Raw genomic sequence first — 22,986 nt, 5'->3', positions numbered from 1 at the left:
TATGCATATGATGGCTGTGAATCACACTGTATGCTTAAGTGCATGTGCTTAATTGCCTTCTCCCCACCACTTGGACAGCACTGCACAACGGGCTAAGCATCATATGGTGGTGGTGAGGGACAGCCAGGTTGAACGAAGCTGGAAAGGGCTGGTTGATCTCTCCGACATGTAAAGCCAGGATGTGTTACGTTCTATTTAAAGGGCAGATGAATTGAGCCTCTTGAATTTGGTGGCAATGAATAACCCACCTCTCAGCCTCTCCCCAAAGCTGAAACTATTTCAGGGACTATTTCTTGCAGCTTAAAGCCACCCCCACATGCAACCCCACAGCCTCAAAGGTTGCATTCTTACCTGTAATGTGATGGCGGAAGCTCCTGGATGACATTTTGAATTTGGGACAATTGCTCCTCTTCCGGGCAGCGAGATACTGCCTCCTGTGGAAAGAGAAAAAATAATCCATTTTGGTGATGGATTTAGAGCAGTGGTCCCCAACATGGTGCCCGTGGGCACCATGGCGCCCGCCGGGGAGTTTATGTGCGCCCGCCGCATGATCTGGGCCGGCCCCGCCCCAGCACGCGGAACAAGCGGGGTGCCGGCCTCGCCCCGGCACACGGTGCATGGGTGGCCCCTGCCCTGGGCGCGCGGCACATGCGTAGAGCCGGCCCTGGGTGCACGGCGTGTGAGCGGCCCCGCCCCCAGACACGCAGAGGTTGAGCAGCCCCGCCCCCCCAGCAGCCCCAAAAGGTTGGGGACCACTGATTTAGAGGGAGGGAGAGAGAGAGACCGACATGCACAGAGGCCTGGCAGGTGTCAGAAGGAGCACAGTCTCATTATATTACAGAGCTAGGAGTAGGAAGTTCCGCCACTGACTTTCTGTGAGACCTTAGGCAAGTCACTTCACCTCGAGACAGCCATACTTACCCATCTCACCTAGTCTCCTTGCATTCAGGGCTAAAAGTCTGGGTCTTACTTCATTAAACACTTTAAGATCATCAATTGAGAGATTTATTTCCTTTTCTTCTTTTTCCTCCCCCTCCCCCACTCATTTTTGAAAACTGATTTCCCCCAACAATGATTTTGAGAAAAATAGAAAGAAAAAATATTGAATACGGTGGAGAAAGAAGCGGGGAGGGGAATGAAAGAAATGAAAGGAAAAGAAGGGGAAATTATAAATAATAAATGAAAAATATTTAAACTTATTTTAAAAAGGCCAAGAAAAATAAATAAATGGGCTCTTTTTAAACTCTGTGAAATTAAAACAACTTGGGATTTATGGAGATGAAAGGGAAAGGAATTTATAAATAAAAACAAGCATCGTTATCTGCTGTATATAAATACAGCAGCTCCTATGGTGATGTGGGGTTTTAGATTAGCTACAAAGATGATAAATCCCTATAATACAATTACACCAGCTGAGTAACAAACATCTACCTTAGCTATTAGAGTGGAGTAGAGAAAAACGTAAGGCTTTGCACCTCCCTGCCACCACTAGCCTGGCGGTTCTCTGCAGCATAGGAGCTCAGAGGGATACAGGAGCCTTCTATCTGCATCCCTGGGAGTTCATCTCTTCTGTCAGCAACTCCCTTTCAGCATTGCAACAGGAAAGGACAGGCCACCAGGAACTTGCGAATAACATGAAGCCTTCAAGGATCCACCTGCCCACACTCCTACTGCTGGAGGATGACAGGAATTCAAAGACCCCACCCGGTCACCACTCCTGCCAATTGGAACTTTGCCTACACAAGAATGACAGCAAAGCTACAACTGAGATGAATCCATTCCTAACCTATCCATGGCTTAAATATTAATAATCTGAAACCACCAATCACAGCCGCAGAAACACTTTCACTGTTACCACTGCATTCCCATTATTTATTCTGCTGCCACTATTCTTGTCACTATTCTTTTCATTACAAGCCATCCTTTGTACAGAACCATATGTACATTACTGTTATCAATTTTCCTGCCAGAAATGGGCATGAACTGCATGCCAGGACTCCAGCAGCCCCCAACTTTGGGAACTGAACTTTGAATTCTGTGTCTTGATCCTTGTTGTCAGCCCACGACCACAAGTGCATATACACCACCAACATCTCAATTACCACACCAGGCAACAGAATCATCAGCAAAACGTTTTGACGTCATCTGTCAATAACTTTGCCATTGTTACCAATGCTCTCACCACTGAGACGGTAACCAGGATCAGCAATACCAGTCCTTCAACATCACTGACTTGATACATATGGGCTGTCCAACTGAAATACCATTAATCAGGCAATGATCGAGGAGAGGGCTTTGTAGCAATAATGAACATAGATAGAAGCCAGGTCTCCATTTACCACCAGCCTCCTTCCAACATCAAAACATCTGATGGAGAGAGTGACGGACGTCTTATTTGGATTAAATACGAGCTGACCTTAACCTTAATTCAAAACAGACACTGAGCCTTTCCTACGGTTCAAAGAAGTTAGCATTCCCCCCACTTATCTTTTATGTCCACAAGCCTCAGCTCAAGAGATAATCCCAGGTAAAAAAACCAGCTCTGATATTTCTCAGTACAGGTTGAAACTCTTTAGTCTAGCACCCGCAGGACCTGACCGGTGCCAAACCAGAGAATTTGCCAGATCACAAGAGGTCAATATTGTCTTGAAGCATTACCAACACTTCCACTGCTTACTGGACTCTTAGAAGACATTTAGGGGTAAAACCGAGCTAAATAACACCATAGAACACTGAGAGCCAGGATTGGTGGCTAGAAACAAACTTAAAGTATGCTGGACCATGGATGTTGTCAGAGAGTGCTGGACTAGAGAGGTACTAAGGAAACCCACATCTGAGCTTCGTGCCTAACCCCTTCTCTGCTATGGACTGAGCTAAAAATGCTTGCAAGTTCCGCTCCTGACCTGAATCTTACAATTTAATCCTATCTCTGCTGATTATTTTTCGTTTCAGCCCACCAGTAGAAGTACTGCCTGTCTCCATCATTTCATAGACAAGAAGTACAATAAATCCTACACTTTTGGTGAGAGGTTTCCAGGATTTTTGTTCTGATCAAAGATGGATCAGGAGAAGTAGCTAAATATTTGGGTGTAAATCTGAAACATTAGGCTTCAACAGGATTGCATGTCTGTAAACCAGTGCAGATTTTGGCTCATACATTTCTAGATTTTAGGAAACGAAGCTGAAACACTAAGCAAGAAAAAGATGACTCATAAGAAGTTATGACTGACTCAGACCCAAAAGCCATACTTCTGAGCCAACTGAGCTAGAAAACCACTGCATAGCTTACAAAACCAGGGACTGTCTTCAAAGTGTGGAATTACAGACTCAGAATGTCAAGCAACAGAGGATACAGAATACCAGGAAACACCAATTACTTTTACTTAATGTATTGTTTTCAAATGTAGCATTAATTGCTGATTGTTTCACTTATCACCTGGTGAATGGGAGGAGACATTTTGGAAGGAAACAGGGAGTTTCATAATCAAGGACACTGACTACAGTGAGCATGCTCAGCTGGTACCCAATTCGTCCTACTCTCTGTCTAGCAAGTGGAGTAAATCTGGGGGTGGAAGAAGGTGTATGGCCTTCTGTTGCTGAATTAGTTTGATGGAGCAATCATTCCATTTACATTAGTGTTAAAAAGAGTCAACCAAAGTCACCAACTCAGAACAATCATCCACCACTTGTTTATAAAATGCTGAAGGCTAGAAGAGAAGGGAGTGCCATACTACAAAGCTAAACATTTAGCAATGCTATGGCTGGGTCACTGAGCATATAAACTTGATACCACTGAGAGTAAGAAGCTAATCCTCTCTGGTCATGAAGAATTTGCCTATCTTGAGAAACTAATGTCTGAATCACTGTGGTCACTCAAAGCTCTGCCTATCCCTTCTTAGACACAATGCTGAGTGAAGCAAACAGGGAGAGGGGATTAGCAAGCATCCTTACCCCACACCTGCACCCTGCTGTCTAGGCACAACTGCACTCACCCTACATTCAACCTAATAGCAGTCCGCATCTCCACTACAAGCAGTTATTTTGACATAATGTTGAAATAATGGCGAGCTGGAGGATGTCTTACTCTGACTTCTGTAACCCTCATTTTACAAGAAGTAAGGGAAGTCGGAAGAAGAGTGCTCTACCTCGGACTTCCTGCTGTAAAGGCAGCGCCAAAAGCCGAATTAAGCTATTTACACTTAGGCAGCGCAATAGACGTAACTGAAGTTGCGTAGCTTATTTCAACTTTAGATGTGTCGAAAGAGACTGAGGGAAACAGGGAAGGGATAGAAAGAAACAAAGTGAAAAAAGCAAGACAGCAACAGACAAAATAAAACAGAGTGGACTGTATGCGAGCACTGAAGGATGATCTGTCTCCAAACCCACACACACAAACCCCAGACATTAAAGTGAGACTAAAACATAACCAAACATCTTTATCAAAAGACATCCACATGCCTGGCTGTGAACAAAAGACTCACCGTGAATTTCTTGTAGAGCTCATAAGTGAGGAGGGGGTTTGGCAGCTCCCTGAAGTACAGCTTGCAGAGTGACCCCACACAGTGAATGTCCTGGAGGTAAACTTCCCTTGTCAGGTCTGGGCATTGATCGGAGCCAAACTCCTGCCTGAAACAACACAGAAAGAGATGTGGCGGCCTAGAAGAACCAGAGCTGGAAACAGTCCATGCCTAGATGTCTGTCACAGGTAGAGTGGAAAGAGAAATATGTGATGGGCTGTAAAGCAGAGATCTGCCTCCTTTGTCTGAGTCCTGGCCCAGATTGTCTCCTGAGGCTACACACAGAACCACTCACAGATCCTACAAATGACATACAGCAACTGAGGTTGGATACCCCTGGGCTGCCCCAAAGTACTCCATTAATGCTTTTTTGGGGGATACAAGTTAGTCTTTGGTCTTTACCAGCCTCAGGAACTACGGTTGTCCCTAAAACTGGTCTCCTTTGCACCGAAGCTGGGCCCTGCTGCCCTCACAACACCACTGAAAGACTAGATTCAACATGAGCTTCCCGAACTAGTCCCACACAATGGTTCTGAGCAATGCCCTAGATCTCACTTTGCCGTGCTCTTACCTCAACTTCTGTATGTTGGATGTCACTCCAGAAAGCCGGTAGATTCCATCCACAATGCCATGAGTCTCAATGAACTCAGCACAGCTCCTCAGCACGTAAGGGACTAATAAAGGAAAGGAAGATGAGGTCAGCAGTGTCAAGGCAGAGTAATGATCTTTCACAATGGGAGATGGTCCCATTAAGTGGTGGCACTGCCTCTCCGCAGGGACCAGGAAAGGGGGAGATGAAGAACAGCAAAATAAGATCCTTGAAGTGACCACAAATTGATATACAGAGCTAGACAGCAGGTCATGCAATGGTTGTACAGCAGCCAGGATCTGCTATGACAAGAAGTGGCTTGTGCTCACGAAAGCTCATGATACCATCTACATGTTTCATTAGTCCATAGAGTGCTACCAGACCATTTCTTGTTTTTTAAGTTTATAACCACAAAAGCTGCTCTAACCATAGCTTGAAATGCAAAAAAAAAAAAAAGGCTTTTTGCAGAAGGGAAAGTGATTCCTTCCCAACTGAGAACATAAAATACCAGGAATCCCCCTAGCAGGCCGTTCTCATGAGATCTCCAGCCTAGCTGTGTTGTGCTGGCTGGTCTGATTAGTTTGGATAAAAATCAGAGAAGCATCTACTCTTGTGTGTGAGCCAGCCTAGTGCCCAGTGACTACATCTTATAAATACCCTGAGAGATGAGATTAGATGGAAATATGAGCTTCAAAAGAACCCCACCAGTTTATACCAGCTAAGGATGTGGCTCTTATAAAAGTTCCTACACAGGTCATATCCAGATCTAGAGTTCAAGTGTGTGTTGAATCTGAGGGGTTCTGCTTCCTCCCTTTACATAAGTCGTAGGAGCCAGTCATCCTTCCGTTCAGATCCATCCCTGCAGTCCCCAGTGCACTCAGCAGGCAGAGTCCTTTCCTATTTAAATGCAAATCACTACATTGTGCAGCCTTAATACTGCATCAGTTATAATCACAAGACAGGAAATGCAGACGTTAAGGTTCCTCAAAGAGGCATTCACTCAGCCATCTTGTGCAGCCTGTACACTTTGTTTGTAGGACAAACCACCATAGGTGAAGCTATACATTTAACCAGACACCCATGCCGTGAGGCGAGGCAGCTGGCTGAGCCTTTCCTGGGTTCAGTGGTTATAATATGCAGCAGTAAGGTCACACCAGCATAGATTTTAACATTTGGGTCCAGCAGCCCAAGGAGGATCTGACTATAACACAACTGGTGCAGTTCCCCTGCCCAGTGCAAAAGGCATGCAAGAGCCTTCCCAGGAGTCTGCACCTCTTTCGTGCCAAGGAGCACAGCACCACAAAGGCCGTTGCAGAGGGATGTGAAGGAGTTCGTGGATCCACTTCCTACCCCAACCTACCTGCACCTTTTTCTTATCCTAGACATTAAGGGAGAGGTTTGGGGGGGTTTATTTCCCCTGGACAATTTTGCTACTTAATGTAACATGACTCTTACATGTCCCCTCGTGCCCACTCTCCCAGCGGCAGCAGCAGTAGGATCCCCCTCAGGTCAGGCAAGGAGAATGTGTTGAGAGGCCACAAGAGGAGTGGACATCTTTGCACTTCACTAAGGGTGCATCTACATTGCACCGTTATTTCGAGATAACTAGCGTTATTTTGAAATAAAAATGCGAGCGTCTATACAGCCATTCTGTTATTTTGAAATAACAGACAATGGAAAGCAATTTTGGTGACAGTGACTATGAAATGATAGATTCAATGATAGATTCCCCCAGCCCTACCTATACCAACCTCCCATGATTGTAAGGAATGGAAGGAGGGAGAATAAGGAGAATGGACTTCAGAAAAGGAGGCTTAACAGATTCAGGGAACTGGTAGTAATGTACCAGGTGGGAAAAATATGAGGGAAAACAGAGTTCAAGGACAGCTGATAGTTTCTCAAAGAGTCAGTATTAAAGTCAACAGCAAACTATCCCTATGCAAAGGAAAGATAGGAAAAATAGCAGGAATCCAGTGGGGCTCCCTCACAAGCTCTTTAATGATCTGAAAATCAAAACTGAATCCTACAGGAAATGGAAATATGGACAAATGCAAAAGACTAGCTCAAGCATGTAGTGAGAACCTAAGAAAAGCTAAGGCACAAAATGAAAGTTATGCATAACAAGGGATATAAAAGACAATGAGAAGTGATTCTTTAAGTATATTAGGAGCAAGAAAAAGATGAAGGAAAATGTAGGTCCTCTATTTAATGGGTAATAAGAGTTAATAAATTATGATCTCAGGAAGCTGAGGTATAGAAAGTTTCTTTTACTTCAGTTTTGACTAAAAAGGTTAATGATGAGCGGATAGTCAACACATTTAATATTAACATCAAGCAGGAAGGAATGCAACCAAAATAGGAAAAGAATAGGTTAAAGAATATTTAAATAATGTAGATGTAATTCAAGTCAGCAAGGCCTGATAAAATGCATCACAAGGTACTTAAGAAACCAGCTGAAAAATCTCACAATCATTAGCAATTATCTCTGAGAACTCATGAAGAACAGGTATGGTACCACAAGATTAGAGAAGGGCCTGTATTTAAAAAGTAGTAAATAAATAGTACCTGTATTTAAAAAGAGGAAAAAAGAAGACCCGGGGAATTATGGACCTGTGAGCAGAATCCATATATTACAAGAAATTATTAAACTCTAGAGGACAATTGTGTTATAAGTAATAGTCAACAAGGATTTGTCAAGAACAAATCAATGGCAAACCAACCTAACTTCCTTCTTTAACAGGATTATCCTACTAGATGGGTGGAAGCAGTGGTGTGAAATATCTTGATTTGAATAAGGCTTTTGATACAGTCCCAAATGACATTTCCATAAGTAAACTAGGAAAATGTGAACTGTAGTGGATGCAAAACTGTTTAAAAGACCATACTTAAAGAATAGCTATCAATGGTTCACTGTCAAATTGAGGAGACAATATCTACTGAAGTGCTGCAGATGTCTATCCTAGATCCAAAACTATTCAATAGTTTCATTATGACTTGCATAATGGATTGGAAAGTATGCTTATAACATTCACTGTGTTCACCACACTAAGCAGAATTACAAGCACTTTGGAGGGAAGGATTAGAATTCAAAACCATCATGACAAAATGGAGAACTGGTCTGAAATCAACAAGATGAAAGTCAATAAAGACAAATGCAAATTACTACACTGAGGAAGGGAAAAAAATCAAATGCACAGCTACAAAACAGGAAATAACTGCTCAGGCAGTAGTACTGCTGAAACGGACTGGGGAGGTTATAGAGGATCACAAATTGAATATGAGTCAACAATGTGAGGCAGGCAGTTGCTAAAATAGTGAATATAATTCTGGGGTGCACTAACAGGAGTTTATTACATAAGACAAAGGAGGTAATTGTCCCCTTTCTACTTGGCATTGGCAAGGCATCAACCTGGGGTACTGGCTCAAATTCTGGGCGCTACACTTTAGGAAAGATGTGCCCAAATCGGAGTAAATCCAAAGGAAAGCAACAAAAATTATACAAGGTTTAGAAAACGTGATATATCTGAGGAAAAGGTGTTTGCTTGTTTTTTTAAACTTACTCTTGAGAAAAGGAAGATGAGGGAGGGCCCAGTAAGAGTTTAAAGGGCTGTTATACGGAGGGCAGTGAGCAATTCTTCTCCATGACCACTGATGGTAGGACGAGAAGCAATAGGCTTAATCAGCAGCAAGGGAGATTTAGGTTAAGCATTAGGAAAAGCGTCTAACTGTAAGGATATTTAACCACTGTTACAGGCTTCCAAAAGAAGCTGAAGAATCCCTGTCATCAGAGGTTTCTAAGAACAGATTGCACAAACATCTGTCAAGGATGGTCTAGGTTTATTTGGTCTTGCCTCAGCGCAAGGGGCTGGACTTGATGGCCTCTGGAGGTCCCTTCTAGCTCCTATGTGTCTATGATTCTATACTCCTGGCTAAATGGCTCTTTGAGGTTTGACTCAGCAGAAAAGAATCTTTGAATGGTATCAAGCCATCTTTATTCCACCTCTGTTATTGACCCCACCTCTGTTATTGTAAAAGCTGGGGCCAACAGAAAGGAAGTGTGGCCAGACACTATGGCACTCCAGCAATCCCCAGCTGCAGGAATGGCCCCTTAAGGCTGTTCTAAGTTGTTCTTCGTGACCAGCGGTCTGAGGATCAGACAGTCCCTAAGGTGACTAGCAGCAACCCCGGTGGCTACCGACATCTCTGGACTGCACTAGGCACAAGAGAGCCTGTCCTTGGGATCTGGCCTAATGTGATTAGATTTCTTGTTTGACCATTTTGTAATGGGGAATGATTAATTTTATTCAATTTTTCCTAACTCAAAAATGGGGGAAGAAAAGAATTTCCCTGAAACTCTACGACTATGTCTAGACTTCAGGCTTCTTTCAGAAGAAGCTTTTCCGGAAGAGATCTTCCGAAAAAATTTCTTCCAAAAGAGAGCGTTCACACTGCCAAAGCACATCGAAAAAGCAGATCTGCTTTTTCAAAAGATAATATCCACACTGAATGGACGCTATCTCACATTTCAGCTGTGAATACTATGGACAGAGTTGCCTCCAGGGCAATTGTGCTTTTCCCTCTTTAAGCTTCTTTCGAAAGATCTTCCTCTTCCCCATCCTCACACGCCTTTTTCTGAAAGAGCTCTTTTGGAAAAAGGTTTCTTCCTCATAGAATGAGGATTACCAATGTTGGAAAAACCCCTCTGTTCTTTCGATTAAACTCTATAGTGTAGACATACCCTACTTCTCCTCCTCATAATCTAATTCACCTTTGAGGAAGGCACCAGGCATGAAACGTTTCAACCCAAATGTTGCGTGTTATGGAAGGTTGTGAGCATGCTGGAATAGAAGCATCCCAAGCTGTACATGTACTGAGGGCTCATGGGTATCTCCTTTCATAAGTGTTCATTTGGCAGTTTAAAAATAGCACCCATCATTTCAGTAGCAAATGAATAATTTGTGCAAATTAAACTAATAAGACAGTGTGACCGTTCATCTCTCCATCCTCTGTCACGTTTCACAAATCCCATCTCTCCTTGGCCTAGTTACTGTCTCTCTAAGCTACCCCCTTCTCAAAAGCCACAGTACAAAAAGGTTTTGCAGCATAGCCTGCGAATCAGGAGGTTTAGGCTGTGTCAGAATTGCCACGGTAGCACCTAGCTGGGAGGACCTCCCTATAGAATTACCCTGGGTAATTACATTGATGATGCCCTAATGGTGACTCGTCGTGGCATCCACTGTAGTCATTTTGGAAATTCCTGTCATTTAGGGTACATCTACATTGTGCAGCTACTTGGGGAATTTCGGCGGTATCCCAAAATATTTACCCATATCTAACAAATGTGCCTGTTATTTCAAAATATTTTTTGAAATAACGGACACGCTATGTCGTCATCCCTGTAAACCTTGTTGCATGAGGGTTAAGACATGGCTCGAAATAGCGCTTTATTTCAAAATTTGGTGCCATGTAGACGCGCCAAATTTCAAAATAAAATCTAAATAAGATACGCAATTTGCATAGTGCAAATTGCATATCTTATTTCGAGTTTAGGGTGCAGTGTAGATGCACCCTTAGTCTCCCATGCCTTTGCTTAGGAAGGCCCTCCTTGCACATCCCCATTACTCTCTGCTTGCTTCCACACTGATGCAAAGAACCCCAGTAATGCATAGATCTCATACATCTGCCAGCAATTATTCTGAAAATCCCATGATCCAAACCGAGTAATTCTCCTCTCTAGGGATTCAAAGGAATTGCACACCAGGGTAACAGAGAGAAGAATGTATCCCGTGTTGGCTCACTTTTCAATACTTGATCAAACTCAAGGACCTTGTGCTAATTTTTAAGAACCTCAAGAGCCTGTGTCTCCATGGCCTTCACCTGCCATAAATAGTTGTGTTCCTTAGAAACCTTGAAACTATCTACAAAATAGGCAAGATGCATGGCAGCAAGAAACAGAAGTCTCAGCACCAGCCCCTTGGCCGCAAAACTCCATCCTGAAGAACTAGTTTAAAGAGGCTTCAATCTTGGTTGAGGCCTTGAGGAGCAACTCTCATATAAAACAGAAATAATACTAAAAGATAGGCAGATCCATGTTAATTTCAAGTTTATTTTGGTGGGAGGATGGGTGAATCACTATTTCATCCTCCTCCTCCTTCCTATACCTAGTGCCCTGCAAATTTGCAGATATCTGCGGGTATCCGCATCTGCAGCTCATTTTTGCAAACACAGAAGTAGCTGTGGATACAAATTCTGTATCTAGAACCCTGCAAATCTGCAGATAGCCACTTTATATCCACAGTTATCCGCATCCGTGGACATGAATGTGGATATACTTGGCTTCTTTTTGTGGATGCAGATACAAAATTTTGTATCAATGCAGGGCTCTACCCATACCAGTAAGGTGCATAAGGGAGCACCTATCTTGGGCTTATTTTTTGAGATCTCTTATATTCGGGTGTAATAATGCCACTTCATCCATTATTGCATTATGGAAATTGTCTTTGTACTTGCCTCTTCATGTCTTGCTATGCGGTTGCCCAAAAATGTTTATTTCAATTATCAGACATTCTTAAAAGATGTCCTGAATATGTCCATCTTTTTTTTTTTTTTTTGTATTGTAGTAGGTAGTTGTGCCCATTCTAGGACCTCCTCTTTACCTATTTTATCCATCCATTTTACTTTGAGCATTCTGTGCAGGCACCTACACTGACAGAGGTTTCGTTTGCATTGGGCAGATGGACTATTTTTCTAGCACTCTCCTCCATACAGAAAGACACTTAGGACATTGCTTTAAAAGATCCTGAGTCTGGTGTTTTTGCTAATCGCATCAGAATTCCATAAAGCTACATTTTTGAAATGTGCCATTAGAGTTCCATGTAGTTAAGATTTTCAGATATAGCACCTGCTTTACCGATTCTGGACTTCATATCAAACATGCAATCATCGGTATGATGCTATCCAGATAAGTACATTCACTGAAGCTTTTCAAGTTTTTACCTTCCAAGTAGAGAATATCATCAGAAAGTAAATCAGTTTTCATAATTTCTCTCTTTGATTTACTGATAATAAGATCTATTTGCTTGGCAAAATTTGCAATACCATCTGTCTTTCACTGCACATCTTGAACTAAATTATTTATAGGACAGATGTAATCTGCAAAGTCAAAGTCTCAAAGCTCGCCATCTATCCATGCAATGCCAATTTCCACGCTGACAAGTCTGTCACGTAAAATCATCAGGGACTGACACCAATGTTAACATTAAATTAGTCTGTGGGGTCCTAGTTTATCTTTATTGCATAATGAGTATTCTGATACAAATAATATGAATTATTTTGGGGGGACTCAATACATTTATACTGTCTGTCACAGTGACTCTCAGTCAACACTATCAAATGCTTTTTGGAAATCCAAAAACTAGTCCAGAACTAGTGTTTGCCAGAAGGAAAAGGAAAAACTAATGAGACACAAATTAATTGAGTAAACTGTAAAGAATATTAAAAACCCTCACAAGAATCCAGTTACAGGTTGAACTTCCGAAATCCAGGACTCTCTGGTCCAGCAGCATCAGTGGTCCAGGAGTGCCAGCTGACCGGGAGTCCAGTGGCGAGGAGCCCTGACAGGGCAAAGCAGCAGCAGGACCGACATGCCCCATCCCTCGGGAGCCCCGGTCAAGTGGCACTGCAGCAGGCAGCCGGCAAACCCCATCCCCAGAGAACCCTGGCCAGGCAGGGTGGAAATGGGGCCAGCAGTAGCTGGCTCTCTCGTCAGCTGGTATAGCAAGGCCGGAGTCTTACCCCAAACCCTGCAGCAGTAGGGCTGGAGCCCAGTGGCAGTGGGGTCGGACCTCCCCTGATTCAGCAAATTTCCTCATCTGGAACCGATTGGTCCCTAGGGTGCTGGACCAGGGAGGTCCAACCTATACTAGCATCTAGGCAGCTCAGTAATATGGTCTATGCCTTCAAGCACCTTAGACAGACAATGTGAAGGATAAACAGATATTAGAAAAAAATTACATACATTCAAGAGTCATTTTCAGATGACTAATTTGACCCCAAGGGAAAAAAATAACTTGTTAAAAAAAGCTCTTTCCATCTGCTGGGCATGGGATTTGTATGGAATAAATTGGGGCAAGAGGCTTCAGGCAGAGGAGAGAAGCTCTTACACACCTACTGAGGGAGATGAGCCCGATCCACAGGCAAGCAACAAGAGGGACCTAAGGGAATAAAGGTCAGCAGCAAACCTTTTCTATACTTTTTTTTAGCTTAGACATTTGTGTGAATGTAACATTCAAGAAACTGAGGGGTTGATAAAAATAACCTAACATAGTGTAACATACAAACAGAGCCGCTGCTATTCCAGTACTGGGCTCCCCACACAGCTCTACCAGTGCCCCTCAAACATCATGCACCACGATTTTCTTCCAATCCTTGGATTCTTTTGAATAGAAACACCCAGTTGTGCCAAATTGTGTGGTGGTTTTGTGATGTCAAAAAATTCCACATGGGACTCATTTCACTTGCAGCCAGAAATTAGACTTGACCTCAGGTTCCAGGGGGTGAAAGGACTGCATCAATTTCCTGCAAAGCAAACCCCTAAATGCAGCACTTGTGTGAAAGTGGAGCACAATAAATGTTCTGTTTAAGGAGAACCTGCAGCATTGAAATCCCTCAGCAGGGCTGATCTATAGCAGTGTTTCTCAACCAGTGGTAGGAGTACCCTTAGGGGTACTCGAGAGAAGTCTGTGAGGTACGTCAACACAACTGAAATTTGGAGAAAACTGAATTTTTGTTTTAAGTTTTCCAGCGCTTTATTATTTTTGTACTTTTTATACCCAAAAATTTCATCGCCCGCCCGGCTACGATTAAGTTGTTTAAACAAATGTGTTGCAATGGTAGAAAAAAATGTGTGTGTCTGAAAACTGTAGGTATTGGGGGTACTTATAATTTTTTTTTGAAAAAGGGGTACTTTATAACCAAAAAAAGCTTGAGAAACACTGATCTATAGAGCTGATTTACTAGGGCATTAGAAGGAGGGGAAGGGAGAATGGTCTTGGGCAACTGGCCCCCATTCTGTACCACTCTGGGATCATTTAATTCTGGTTTGGCTGTTTGGGTTTTTTTTTCAGAGATGAGTCAGAAGAACCCAAACTATGGGTCTAATCATCCCAGAACTTGGGGGTAAGTTCAAATGTGAACTTTACAACAGGATTCTATAATGGGCCAACCAGAAATCTTGAAATCTGAACATTCTGGAGTTCTGATGAAGTTCCGATTTGGAGCGGAACTTTGTGGTAATACGTGTGTTTGTCATGTGTGCATGACAGAGAGACAGACAGAGAGGAGAGGGGTAGATGTCCCAATTCTCATGAGTTTCTATAATTAAAAAGATGCTGGAGGCTTGGAAGTTGGAAGAGGCAGCTGGTGTCACACAAACCCCCGCTTGTTCTGCCAGACAGTCAAACTGTCCTCAACTGAAACTACAATAGAAACCAGATGGAGAAGAAGAGTGTGGAACCAGGCATCAGTCAGAAGAGAAATTGAGTTATAAACATAACACACAGAGAAAATGATGCTTCTCTTCCCCATAGACAAAAATAAAACAAAATGCCAGTCGCAGTGATTAACACCATTCTTGCTGAATGCCAACGATGGGGCCCTATGGTATGGAACCATGTGACTTTTATCATAGCCTCATTCCATGAACATGTGTTATGTCCCATTCCCATCCAAGTTGCACTGATCAGACAGCAGTCACATCTCCTTTCATCCTGATCAATATTCCTCTGATGAAGGCCATGCATGGTTGCAGTTTCCCAACTCCCATTAGGCTCCTGACTAAAGTAGGGAGAGAAATGGTTTTCCCATCCCATGAATATTTCTAGATATAGAATATCCCCATCCAAAAACAAACACAAAAAATGAGATTTCAAATTTTGTCAACTAAAAATCTGGAAAAAAAAATCAGTTTAGGTTATTCAAAATGTTATATTTTGATTTTGACCAATTATTTTATTTTAAAAAGGCTCCATATCCCTTCTAAATTGTTTAATCCTAGATAACGTAACTATAGCTGCTCATATTATTCGTGTCTAATTCTTCTAAGCTCTTGGCTTCATTGATCTCTTATGACAGAGAGTTCCACATGCTATATACTCAACATGAAAATTAATTATTCCCTTTGTCAGGTTTTGCTTGTTTCTCAATTTAATTTTATACCTGTTTGTTCTTAGATCAGAAGAGAGGGTAAAGAGCACCTGATTCACCTCCATTCCACTCATTATTTTATACATTTCACAGCTCAGGGACACATTTTACCACTTAAACGGTAACATATTACTCAGCCCACATATCACAGAAAAGTACAGCCATTATTACATACAGCAATACAAGTGAGGTAATGTGACTGCTGGAATATTTATTTTTGCATTTCCTTACTTTTGTGCCTTTAACACTCCAATCTTAATACTGCATTAGCACACAGGTTGGTCCCCCTCGTCTGGTGCTCTCGGGACCTGGATGGTCCCAAAGGAGGGAGTTTGCTGGACCAAGGGAAGTTAGGCCTTGGGCTCTCCTGGGCTCCCCTCCTGGCCACTAGCCTGACCAGTGTGCTGCCCCCGGCCACTGGTGGGGCTCCGTTCCCAGCTGCCACCCTCTCCAGCCTGTGGGGCTACCTTACCCCTGACCAGTAGGTCTCCCTGCCCCAGCCAGAAGCAGCTCTGCGCTCCCAGCCGGCACGGGCTCCATGTCCCCAGCCACAAGGGCTTCTCTGGCCCCAGCTGGCAGGGGCTCCGTGTCCCCAGCTGGCAGCTGAGCTGTAAGCTGCTGGCAACCTCTCTGAGGCTGGGGCTCTCTGAGCAAGCGACATTCATGGTCCTGCTGGCACATTGAAATATTCTATGTGCAATATCAATGCATAAATACAGTCGATGCTTTGAATTTATAGAAGTGCTTTCACCTCAGGATTTCAAAGCCTGTGGCAATGGTGGGATCATTCATTATCCCTGATTCATGGTTAGGGAATCTGAGATCCAGAGTACAAGTGACCCTCTAAGGCTCACCCAGCCAACAGGTGGCTCAGCAGAGAACAGAATCCAAGGCTTTTTCTACAGACAGCTTTTGTACTAGTAGAACTATTTCTGGAAGTAGTCTGATTCTTCACTCCCTTTGTACCATTCAAAGACCTTCTGTGGATGTGAGACACCAGCTAAGCATCTTCCCCTTGCCCTGCACCGACAGTGATACCAGCCTGAGCACGTTTATACTAGTATAACATCATTCACATGAGGGGGGTTGTACCACATGAACTAAGTGTACAGCTAAAGTGTTACAAGTTTTTTGTGTCAACATCCCCTCATCAACACAGCTATGCCAGCAAAACCTTCAGCACTGACACTGCTATGCTGACAGAAGAGAGTGTTTGTCAGCATTGCTAACGTTCAGAGAGCTGGTGTAGTTATGCCAACAGGATTCTTACTGTTGGCTTATTCGGCATCTACACTAGGGGGCTCTGCTGGCACAGTTATACTGACCACTGTTCTGTAGGGTAGACAAGACTGATCCTCCAGTGCCCTGCCTCGAGAGTGGTCATTTACACCTCTGCAGACTACCATGTCAGCCTGGTAGCATTGTGCATTCACGTTGCACTAGGGTGTCAATGAGTCTGCAATGACAATGTCCCACTGACCCTCTCTGTTTTCCACCTGAAGTTCTGAAATATGGATTCCATGGAAGCTTTCCCCTCTGATTAAACTCAGCTGTTAATGTTCCAACTTGCAGCCAGCTTCTTAATTGCAATTTGTGGCTGTTCCAAACAACCTGAATTTCTCTTCCTTCCCCTCCCAAATCTCATTATACTGCCACTGAATGGCTCCCTTGCTGGACGCCTCAGACTGAATGGACCAGGAGCCTGAACTTTCCTCTAACCCTCAGAGAAATCCCTTCTGCTCAGGGGTAAGGCACACTGGTGGGGAGCAGCATGGGGGAAAGTGTGCCCTGCAGACAGCTATAGGAGTGAACAGAGCTTCAGTCTCCAAAGCTGTCATTGCAGCACCTTTCCCCCAGCAGTAGATTCACTGTACAGAAAAAGAAAAAAAATAAACTGCCTTGCCATCAGAGTCCACTGTTGATTTTGGCTGTGACGGCTGTGCTGCCGGAACCCCCACGCACCTGTGTTTAAATAGTAAGAGACAACTAAACAGCATCAAATAGGTTTTAAAATGAATCATCTCATTGGAGCCCTCCTTCCCTCTTCCCCCTTGGCTGCCATCAAGTCAGTTAAAAAGATGAATCGCTGGCATTGCTCTGATCCTGTCTAGGCAGGAGCCAGAGTAACTAAATCATTGAACAACCAATGCATTTTATTTTTTTCCTTTGTGGGAACTGTTGCTGCAGTCTACCCTAGGGCCTATTGTGCAGCCCTGTGTTATCATTTTGCCTTGCAAATACATATGCAGAAAAAGACTCATCTTGTAAATCACTGAGTACTCTCTGCTCCTGCAGAGGAGGGTGGTGCTAGCCCTTTGACTCCAAGCTAGCACTGAATACAATGCGCCAAACTCCCATTGAATACAATGGGCTGAACTTGTGTTCCATCGAAGGCAAAGGCAAAACTCATTGAACTTCCAAAAGACCAGGATTTTGCTCCTTGCTGCGGTACCCATCTCGTGTTCAGTACACTCCTAAGGGAGTTAACATGAGGCCTGAAAATAAGATGCTATTGAAAAACAGGATTTGCTAGACTAGATCTAACTAACAATCAAATACATTTAGTAAGTATGCTGATTCTTGTAGTGGCCAATGATTGGTGCTTCAGTGAGCAGTGAAAAGCCTGCACAATGTCCCTAACCCAGGGGTTCTCAAACTTTGTGATACTGCGACACCCCTCTAAGTTGCTGCAATCCCCCAAGGGGTTGGGACCCACAGAGAAACACAGCCCTAACTGATTGAGCAACACTGTGAAGGGGTGGAAAGATAGGGATGAACCTAACCTGAAACCTTAGATCTGAATAATGATGATATAACAAGCCCGGACTAAAATTGGCCCAGCATCTTGGAGGGAGCATGCTGGATCCCCTCCAGGTACGTAACAACAGGTTAGAACTGGATTTAGATCTGAACTTTTCAGCTTAGGCCCATCTCCAATGAAAAATCATTTGATCTCTCAAGAAGGCAGCTACTCCCTTGCGCCAGCAAGGAAATCTATTGCCTACAATTTTTTTCCTAGTACTGTAGTCCAACAAATGTGTAGCCTGGAAATCAGAAAGCTGAATCGTGGAAGTGGCAGGCCTGATTCCCCACCACCTGGCACCTTGCATCATTATTTGTATCTGCACTAAGTGGGCATGGGAACATTTGGAAGAATTTTACACCCACTTAATACAGATGTAAATCACAGCATGGTGCAAGATGGTGGAGAATCAGACCTGGCATCCCTGCTTCCATCTGGGCAAGGGACCTGTTTGCCTGCACCCATTGGGCTGAAGGTCAGGGTATCTGTTTAATGCATTTGTTGCCCTTGGTCACACTGATGGGCTGATGCAGAAGGGATGATGCAGACTGACACTTTCATGCAGGCTTTTCCCTGGGCCAGTGATAAAGAGTGGGCACAGCAATTTCCAGATGTTACGCCAAACAGACTAGTTTAAAGATAGTCCAGGATTTAGGGCAAACAGCTACAGAAATTGTTAAGAAGCATTATGCATCATGGAAAGACTGTACTGAAGAGCTCAAACTTAGCCTCCTGACAGGGCTGCAAATGAGAACTGAAAAGTGAATGCAAACAGCAAGCAGCCTGGGAAAAAGGGAAATAAAGGTTCAAGATGTCAAACTGGTAAAACAAAATATGTGCAATCAACTTAGAAATAATAAATAATGAAACTTAAAACATGTTAAAATCAGTTCCATCGTTGCTTACTCACCAAGGCATATATTTAGGTTTAAGAATGACCCTTGCAAGAATTGTTCATGTCAGGCTTGGCCCAGGAGACCCCACACGTGCACAATTACCGCTGACTTCAGCAGCCCTTTGTACACTAAGAAAACAACCCACTGGTGCCAACTCTCTGCTCCCTCACACTTTGTCATTCATAACTGTCCAAGGTGAGTGTACAACGCCATCAAATTTAACTGAGGAAAGAATTTACACTCGTTTTCTCACTGACAACCCAAAGTGCGAGGGAGAGAGGGGAGTCAGAGTTACTGCTGACAATGGGGGTCGGCCACAAGTTCCTTCCAGCTCCAGCTCCACTTAAATGAGGCTGAAAACAATTTACCTACTGATGTATGAGAGCGAAGCCATTTGAACCAGAAAGCCCATGCTTCCCTGGTAGAATGAGGGGCTAGAGTAAGCCTTGATTATACCCACTAATGTTATATCACAGTGTTATAGACTTCTATTGTTAGTGAAACAACGTTTGCTTGATCTCTGGGAGAAAACCTATGAAAGCAGATGCCAGCCAGATCAGTGGTGGAAGCCCTTGTAGAGCCAGGAACTCTACACTGTGGAAGTGCAAGTGGAACAAGTAATTTAGCAACCACAGTATTTTCAAGCTCAGTAGATAGGGAACAAGAGCACAGGGGTATGTGGCTGTCACATATGGTGAACAACACATCATTTTCCAAGGGTAGACACACCCAATGGGAGCTGCATAGCTGTAAGGGTTGAAAGATGGGACCAGTCACAAGCATTCAGATCACCTGCACAGAAGGACATCAGTCTAAACCATGCACAGTTGTTTCTATTTTCAGGGTGTTTAATCTTGAGCAGGAATCTGCACACGTGAGGACATGGTTTTTGTCTCTAGGAAGCATGAAGAAAACACTGCCAATGAAGGCAGAACAAATATCTTCAGATAATTTCATAACTGACCTCAAGCGTCACTCAGTGAGCTAGTCTACAAACACAGTCTTTAGCTCATGGACACATGATGATGTCGGGGCTTGACTCAACTACCGCTTTTATGTCACTCAAGGGCGTGAAAAAGCCATCTCCCTGAGCAACGCAAGTTACATCAACGTAATGTGCTGTCCACACTTCGCTATGTTGACGCGAGATACTCTCCTGCTGACACCGCTGCTGCATCTCGCGGAGGTGAAGCAATTATACCGATGATGAGAAAGTGCTACTGTGGCACCACTGTACCCATGCAACACAGTAATGTAGACTAGCCCTCAGACTTATTTTTTAAACAGGGCTGCAGTCTCCTCAAGTGCGCCATCTCTGATCTCAGGGGTCCCTTTCATTTTCTTCTCCATTTAATAAGGACAGAAGTGGGAGACTGGTGTGTTTCATAAGACTCCTAATTGTTGTAGCTCCAATACATGGATGCATGCTGTGCACCCAATGTCTCTTTCAAAGTCAGCAGCAAATACTATTGTGTTGCATCGCGTATCCTTGTCAGATCAATATTGGGCACATGCTCAAATAGACAGTTATTTTCCACAGCACTCTGCAAGGGTCAGAGGTGACAGACAGGAAGGCACGACTGCCTTTGCAGTTAGCACTGTGCAGAAATGCTGCCGGCAGTCTCTGCTGCAGCAGAACCTCCAAGCATGTTCATTGCCTCCTTTTGTAAGGGGAGAATACATGAGCCTCACTGTGCACCATGTTCCTAGCTGGCTCAAGCAAGCAACCAGAGGACTCTCAGGCTGGAACATTAAATTACATCAGTGTAAAAGAGAGATCAGACCAGGCAAAACATGGATCCGTTTTTAAAAGTATAGAAACATATTATTATGGCAGGTAACACTAACGGTGTGTCTAGACTACAGGGTTTTGTCGACAGAAGTGGACTTTTGTCAACAAAACTATACCTGCATCTACACTGCTGCTGAGTTCTGTTGACATAATGTCGACAAAACTTGGCAGTTTTGTCAATGGCGGTAAACCTCATTCTACAAGGACTAACGCCTTTTTTCGACAGAGTTCTGTCGACAGAAGGAGGTATTGCATCTACCCTGTGCTTTGTGTTTATACTGTCATATCAACAAGCAGCTTGCTTTGTCGATAGAACTGGCTGTAGTCTAGACGCGCTCTGTCGACAAAAGCCTGTAGTCTAGAAGTATCCTAAGTGTTGTTGTAACACATAGTATTTCAAGGTCTTTCAATTAATGTATGAGCAAATATTCTATCTTGGGGAAACATACTCTCTAGTGTCAGTGCTTTTGTTATGCAATGTTCTGAAAGTAGGGAAGGAACAGGAGAGTTTGCATCCTCTCTTGGACTGCTATTAGCATCAATTCTTAGAGCAGAGCTGCTACCTGGGAACCAGGCATTGGTGTTGAGCTGAACTTCCTGGAAGAACAGATTGCCTGTGTGCTGTTTGTGACCACCTCTGTTCCAAGACTGGTGTATATTAGAGATGTGAACGGGTGATTGGTTACCCAGTAAGCATCACCCCTTAATGGGTGATGCTTACCAGGTAACAGTTAACCATTACTCGGGAGCAGCCCTCTGTCTGCAGCAGCCAGGGGAGGCTGCCGGCTCCCAGCCCGCACTGGCTCGTGGTCTGGGAGCTGGCAGACACCTCCCGTTATTTCCGCTCTCCCTCCACTCCTCCTGCAAGTCTGCTGCTCCATCCTGCTTGCCCCCATTTAATCAGTTAACTGGTTAAACTTAACGTTTAGCCGGTTAACTAATTAAATGGGATTTTACATCCCTAGTGTACATGTATGGATAAAGCAATGTACACTTAAAATATACCCATACTCCATATCACTGATTTCTCCTCCACCGGAAAGCTGACCTAAGGTCCTGGACATCTGCTACTGTTGGGTGGAAGAGCAAAATTGCTATCAGAGCAGGAAGCTGAAGTTGGGAGAAGGGGCAAAAATATAAAGAGGCTCAAGTGAGGTCACCCCCTCAGTCAGCCGTAAAGGGGCAGCCCCTCTGAACTGGAAGAGAGGTGAGTAAAACACTGCAGAATAAGCCTATTTCCTCATCTGCTAAAAGAAACCTGTACAGGAGGCATTCCAATCAGTATTTCTCTTACGAGCCAGAGTTTCTTTTCCTCGTTTGCAGGGGTGGGGGGGACTGTACAGCAGTGGTATCTAGATCTCTCAGTCCTCTTTCTATCCCATGGTTCCCTCTGCTCCATATGGGGAGGGGCTTTCTCTGTACCTCTTCCTTTTACCCCACCTCCCTACTGACCCTTTTTTCACAACACTGGGAAAATGAAGTTCTTCTACTCCTTCAGTCTCTCAATGAATATGAATGTGAGGTCAAGTGGATGGGTATCTTTAATGCTAGCACTGGGAAGAAGCCAGCACCCAACTGTTATTGCAGTAATAAATATAGCCCCATCTCAATTGTAGTCCCTGACTTCCATATTCCCCAATGGATATCTAGCATATTCCATATTTTGTTCTTTATTTTGTTTTCCATTTGACAAATGACAAGCTCAAAACTAAAGTGAAAAAAAAAAATTTTTTTCCTACTGGATTCTCTATCTCTGCTCCAAGTAAAAGCAGGTAGCGCTTATCATTTCCTCTCTACCACACACAGCAGAGTGCATTCATTTCCTGCTGGCTAGTCCTAAACTACAGGCCGACATTGTTTTTGAGGCCTCTCACACTTGGAAGCAGCAGTAGCTATGCTGTACAGGGCTTCCTGTTGATGTCAGGCCCCGCTTCCTCCTAAAGCAAATGGACTTCCTGTTAGCATATGTAACCTTTTCCATAAGAGCTGGTAGGAGCCATTTTCCTAGAGAGGAGCTAAAAAAAAGGGGGGGGGGGATACAAATAATGAGGAGGCTGCCGAAAGTGTTTTTTTCTTGCATTTATGCGTTTTGTTCAGATTTATCTAGCGCCCTTATCAGTAACAAGAGATTGGGGGGAAGGGAGAGAAAGAATACAATTATATCTCAGTGATGCCAGTATTTATCA

General features: G+C 43.7%; 1 protein-coding gene across 1 annotated transcript in view; it reads right to left on the bottom strand.

Moving 5' to 3' along the window:
- ARHGAP31 (Rho GTPase activating protein 31) overlaps positions 1-22,986 on the bottom strand; it is an 81,737-nt gene that overhangs the window by 20,145 nt on the left and 38,606 nt on the right. Inside the window, exons 2-4 of the mRNA XM_075905776.1 lie at positions 5,089-5,191; positions 4,482-4,626; positions 352-434 (exon numbers count right to left, since the gene is read on the bottom strand). Coding sequence (XP_075761891.1) covers positions 352-434; positions 4,482-4,626; positions 5,089-5,191 — 331 coding nt within the window. The remainder of the gene's footprint in view (positions 1-351; positions 435-4,481; positions 4,627-5,088; positions 5,192-22,986) is intronic.

The sequence above is a fragment of the Pelodiscus sinensis genome, chromosome 1, assembly GCF_049634645.1.
Source record: "Pelodiscus sinensis isolate JC-2024 chromosome 1, ASM4963464v1, whole genome shotgun sequence".
Lineage (NCBI taxonomy): Eukaryota > Metazoa > Chordata > Testudines > Trionychidae > Pelodiscus > Pelodiscus sinensis.
Note: the sequence above shows the minus strand (reverse complement) of the source record. Positions and strands in the feature narration are given on the sequence as shown.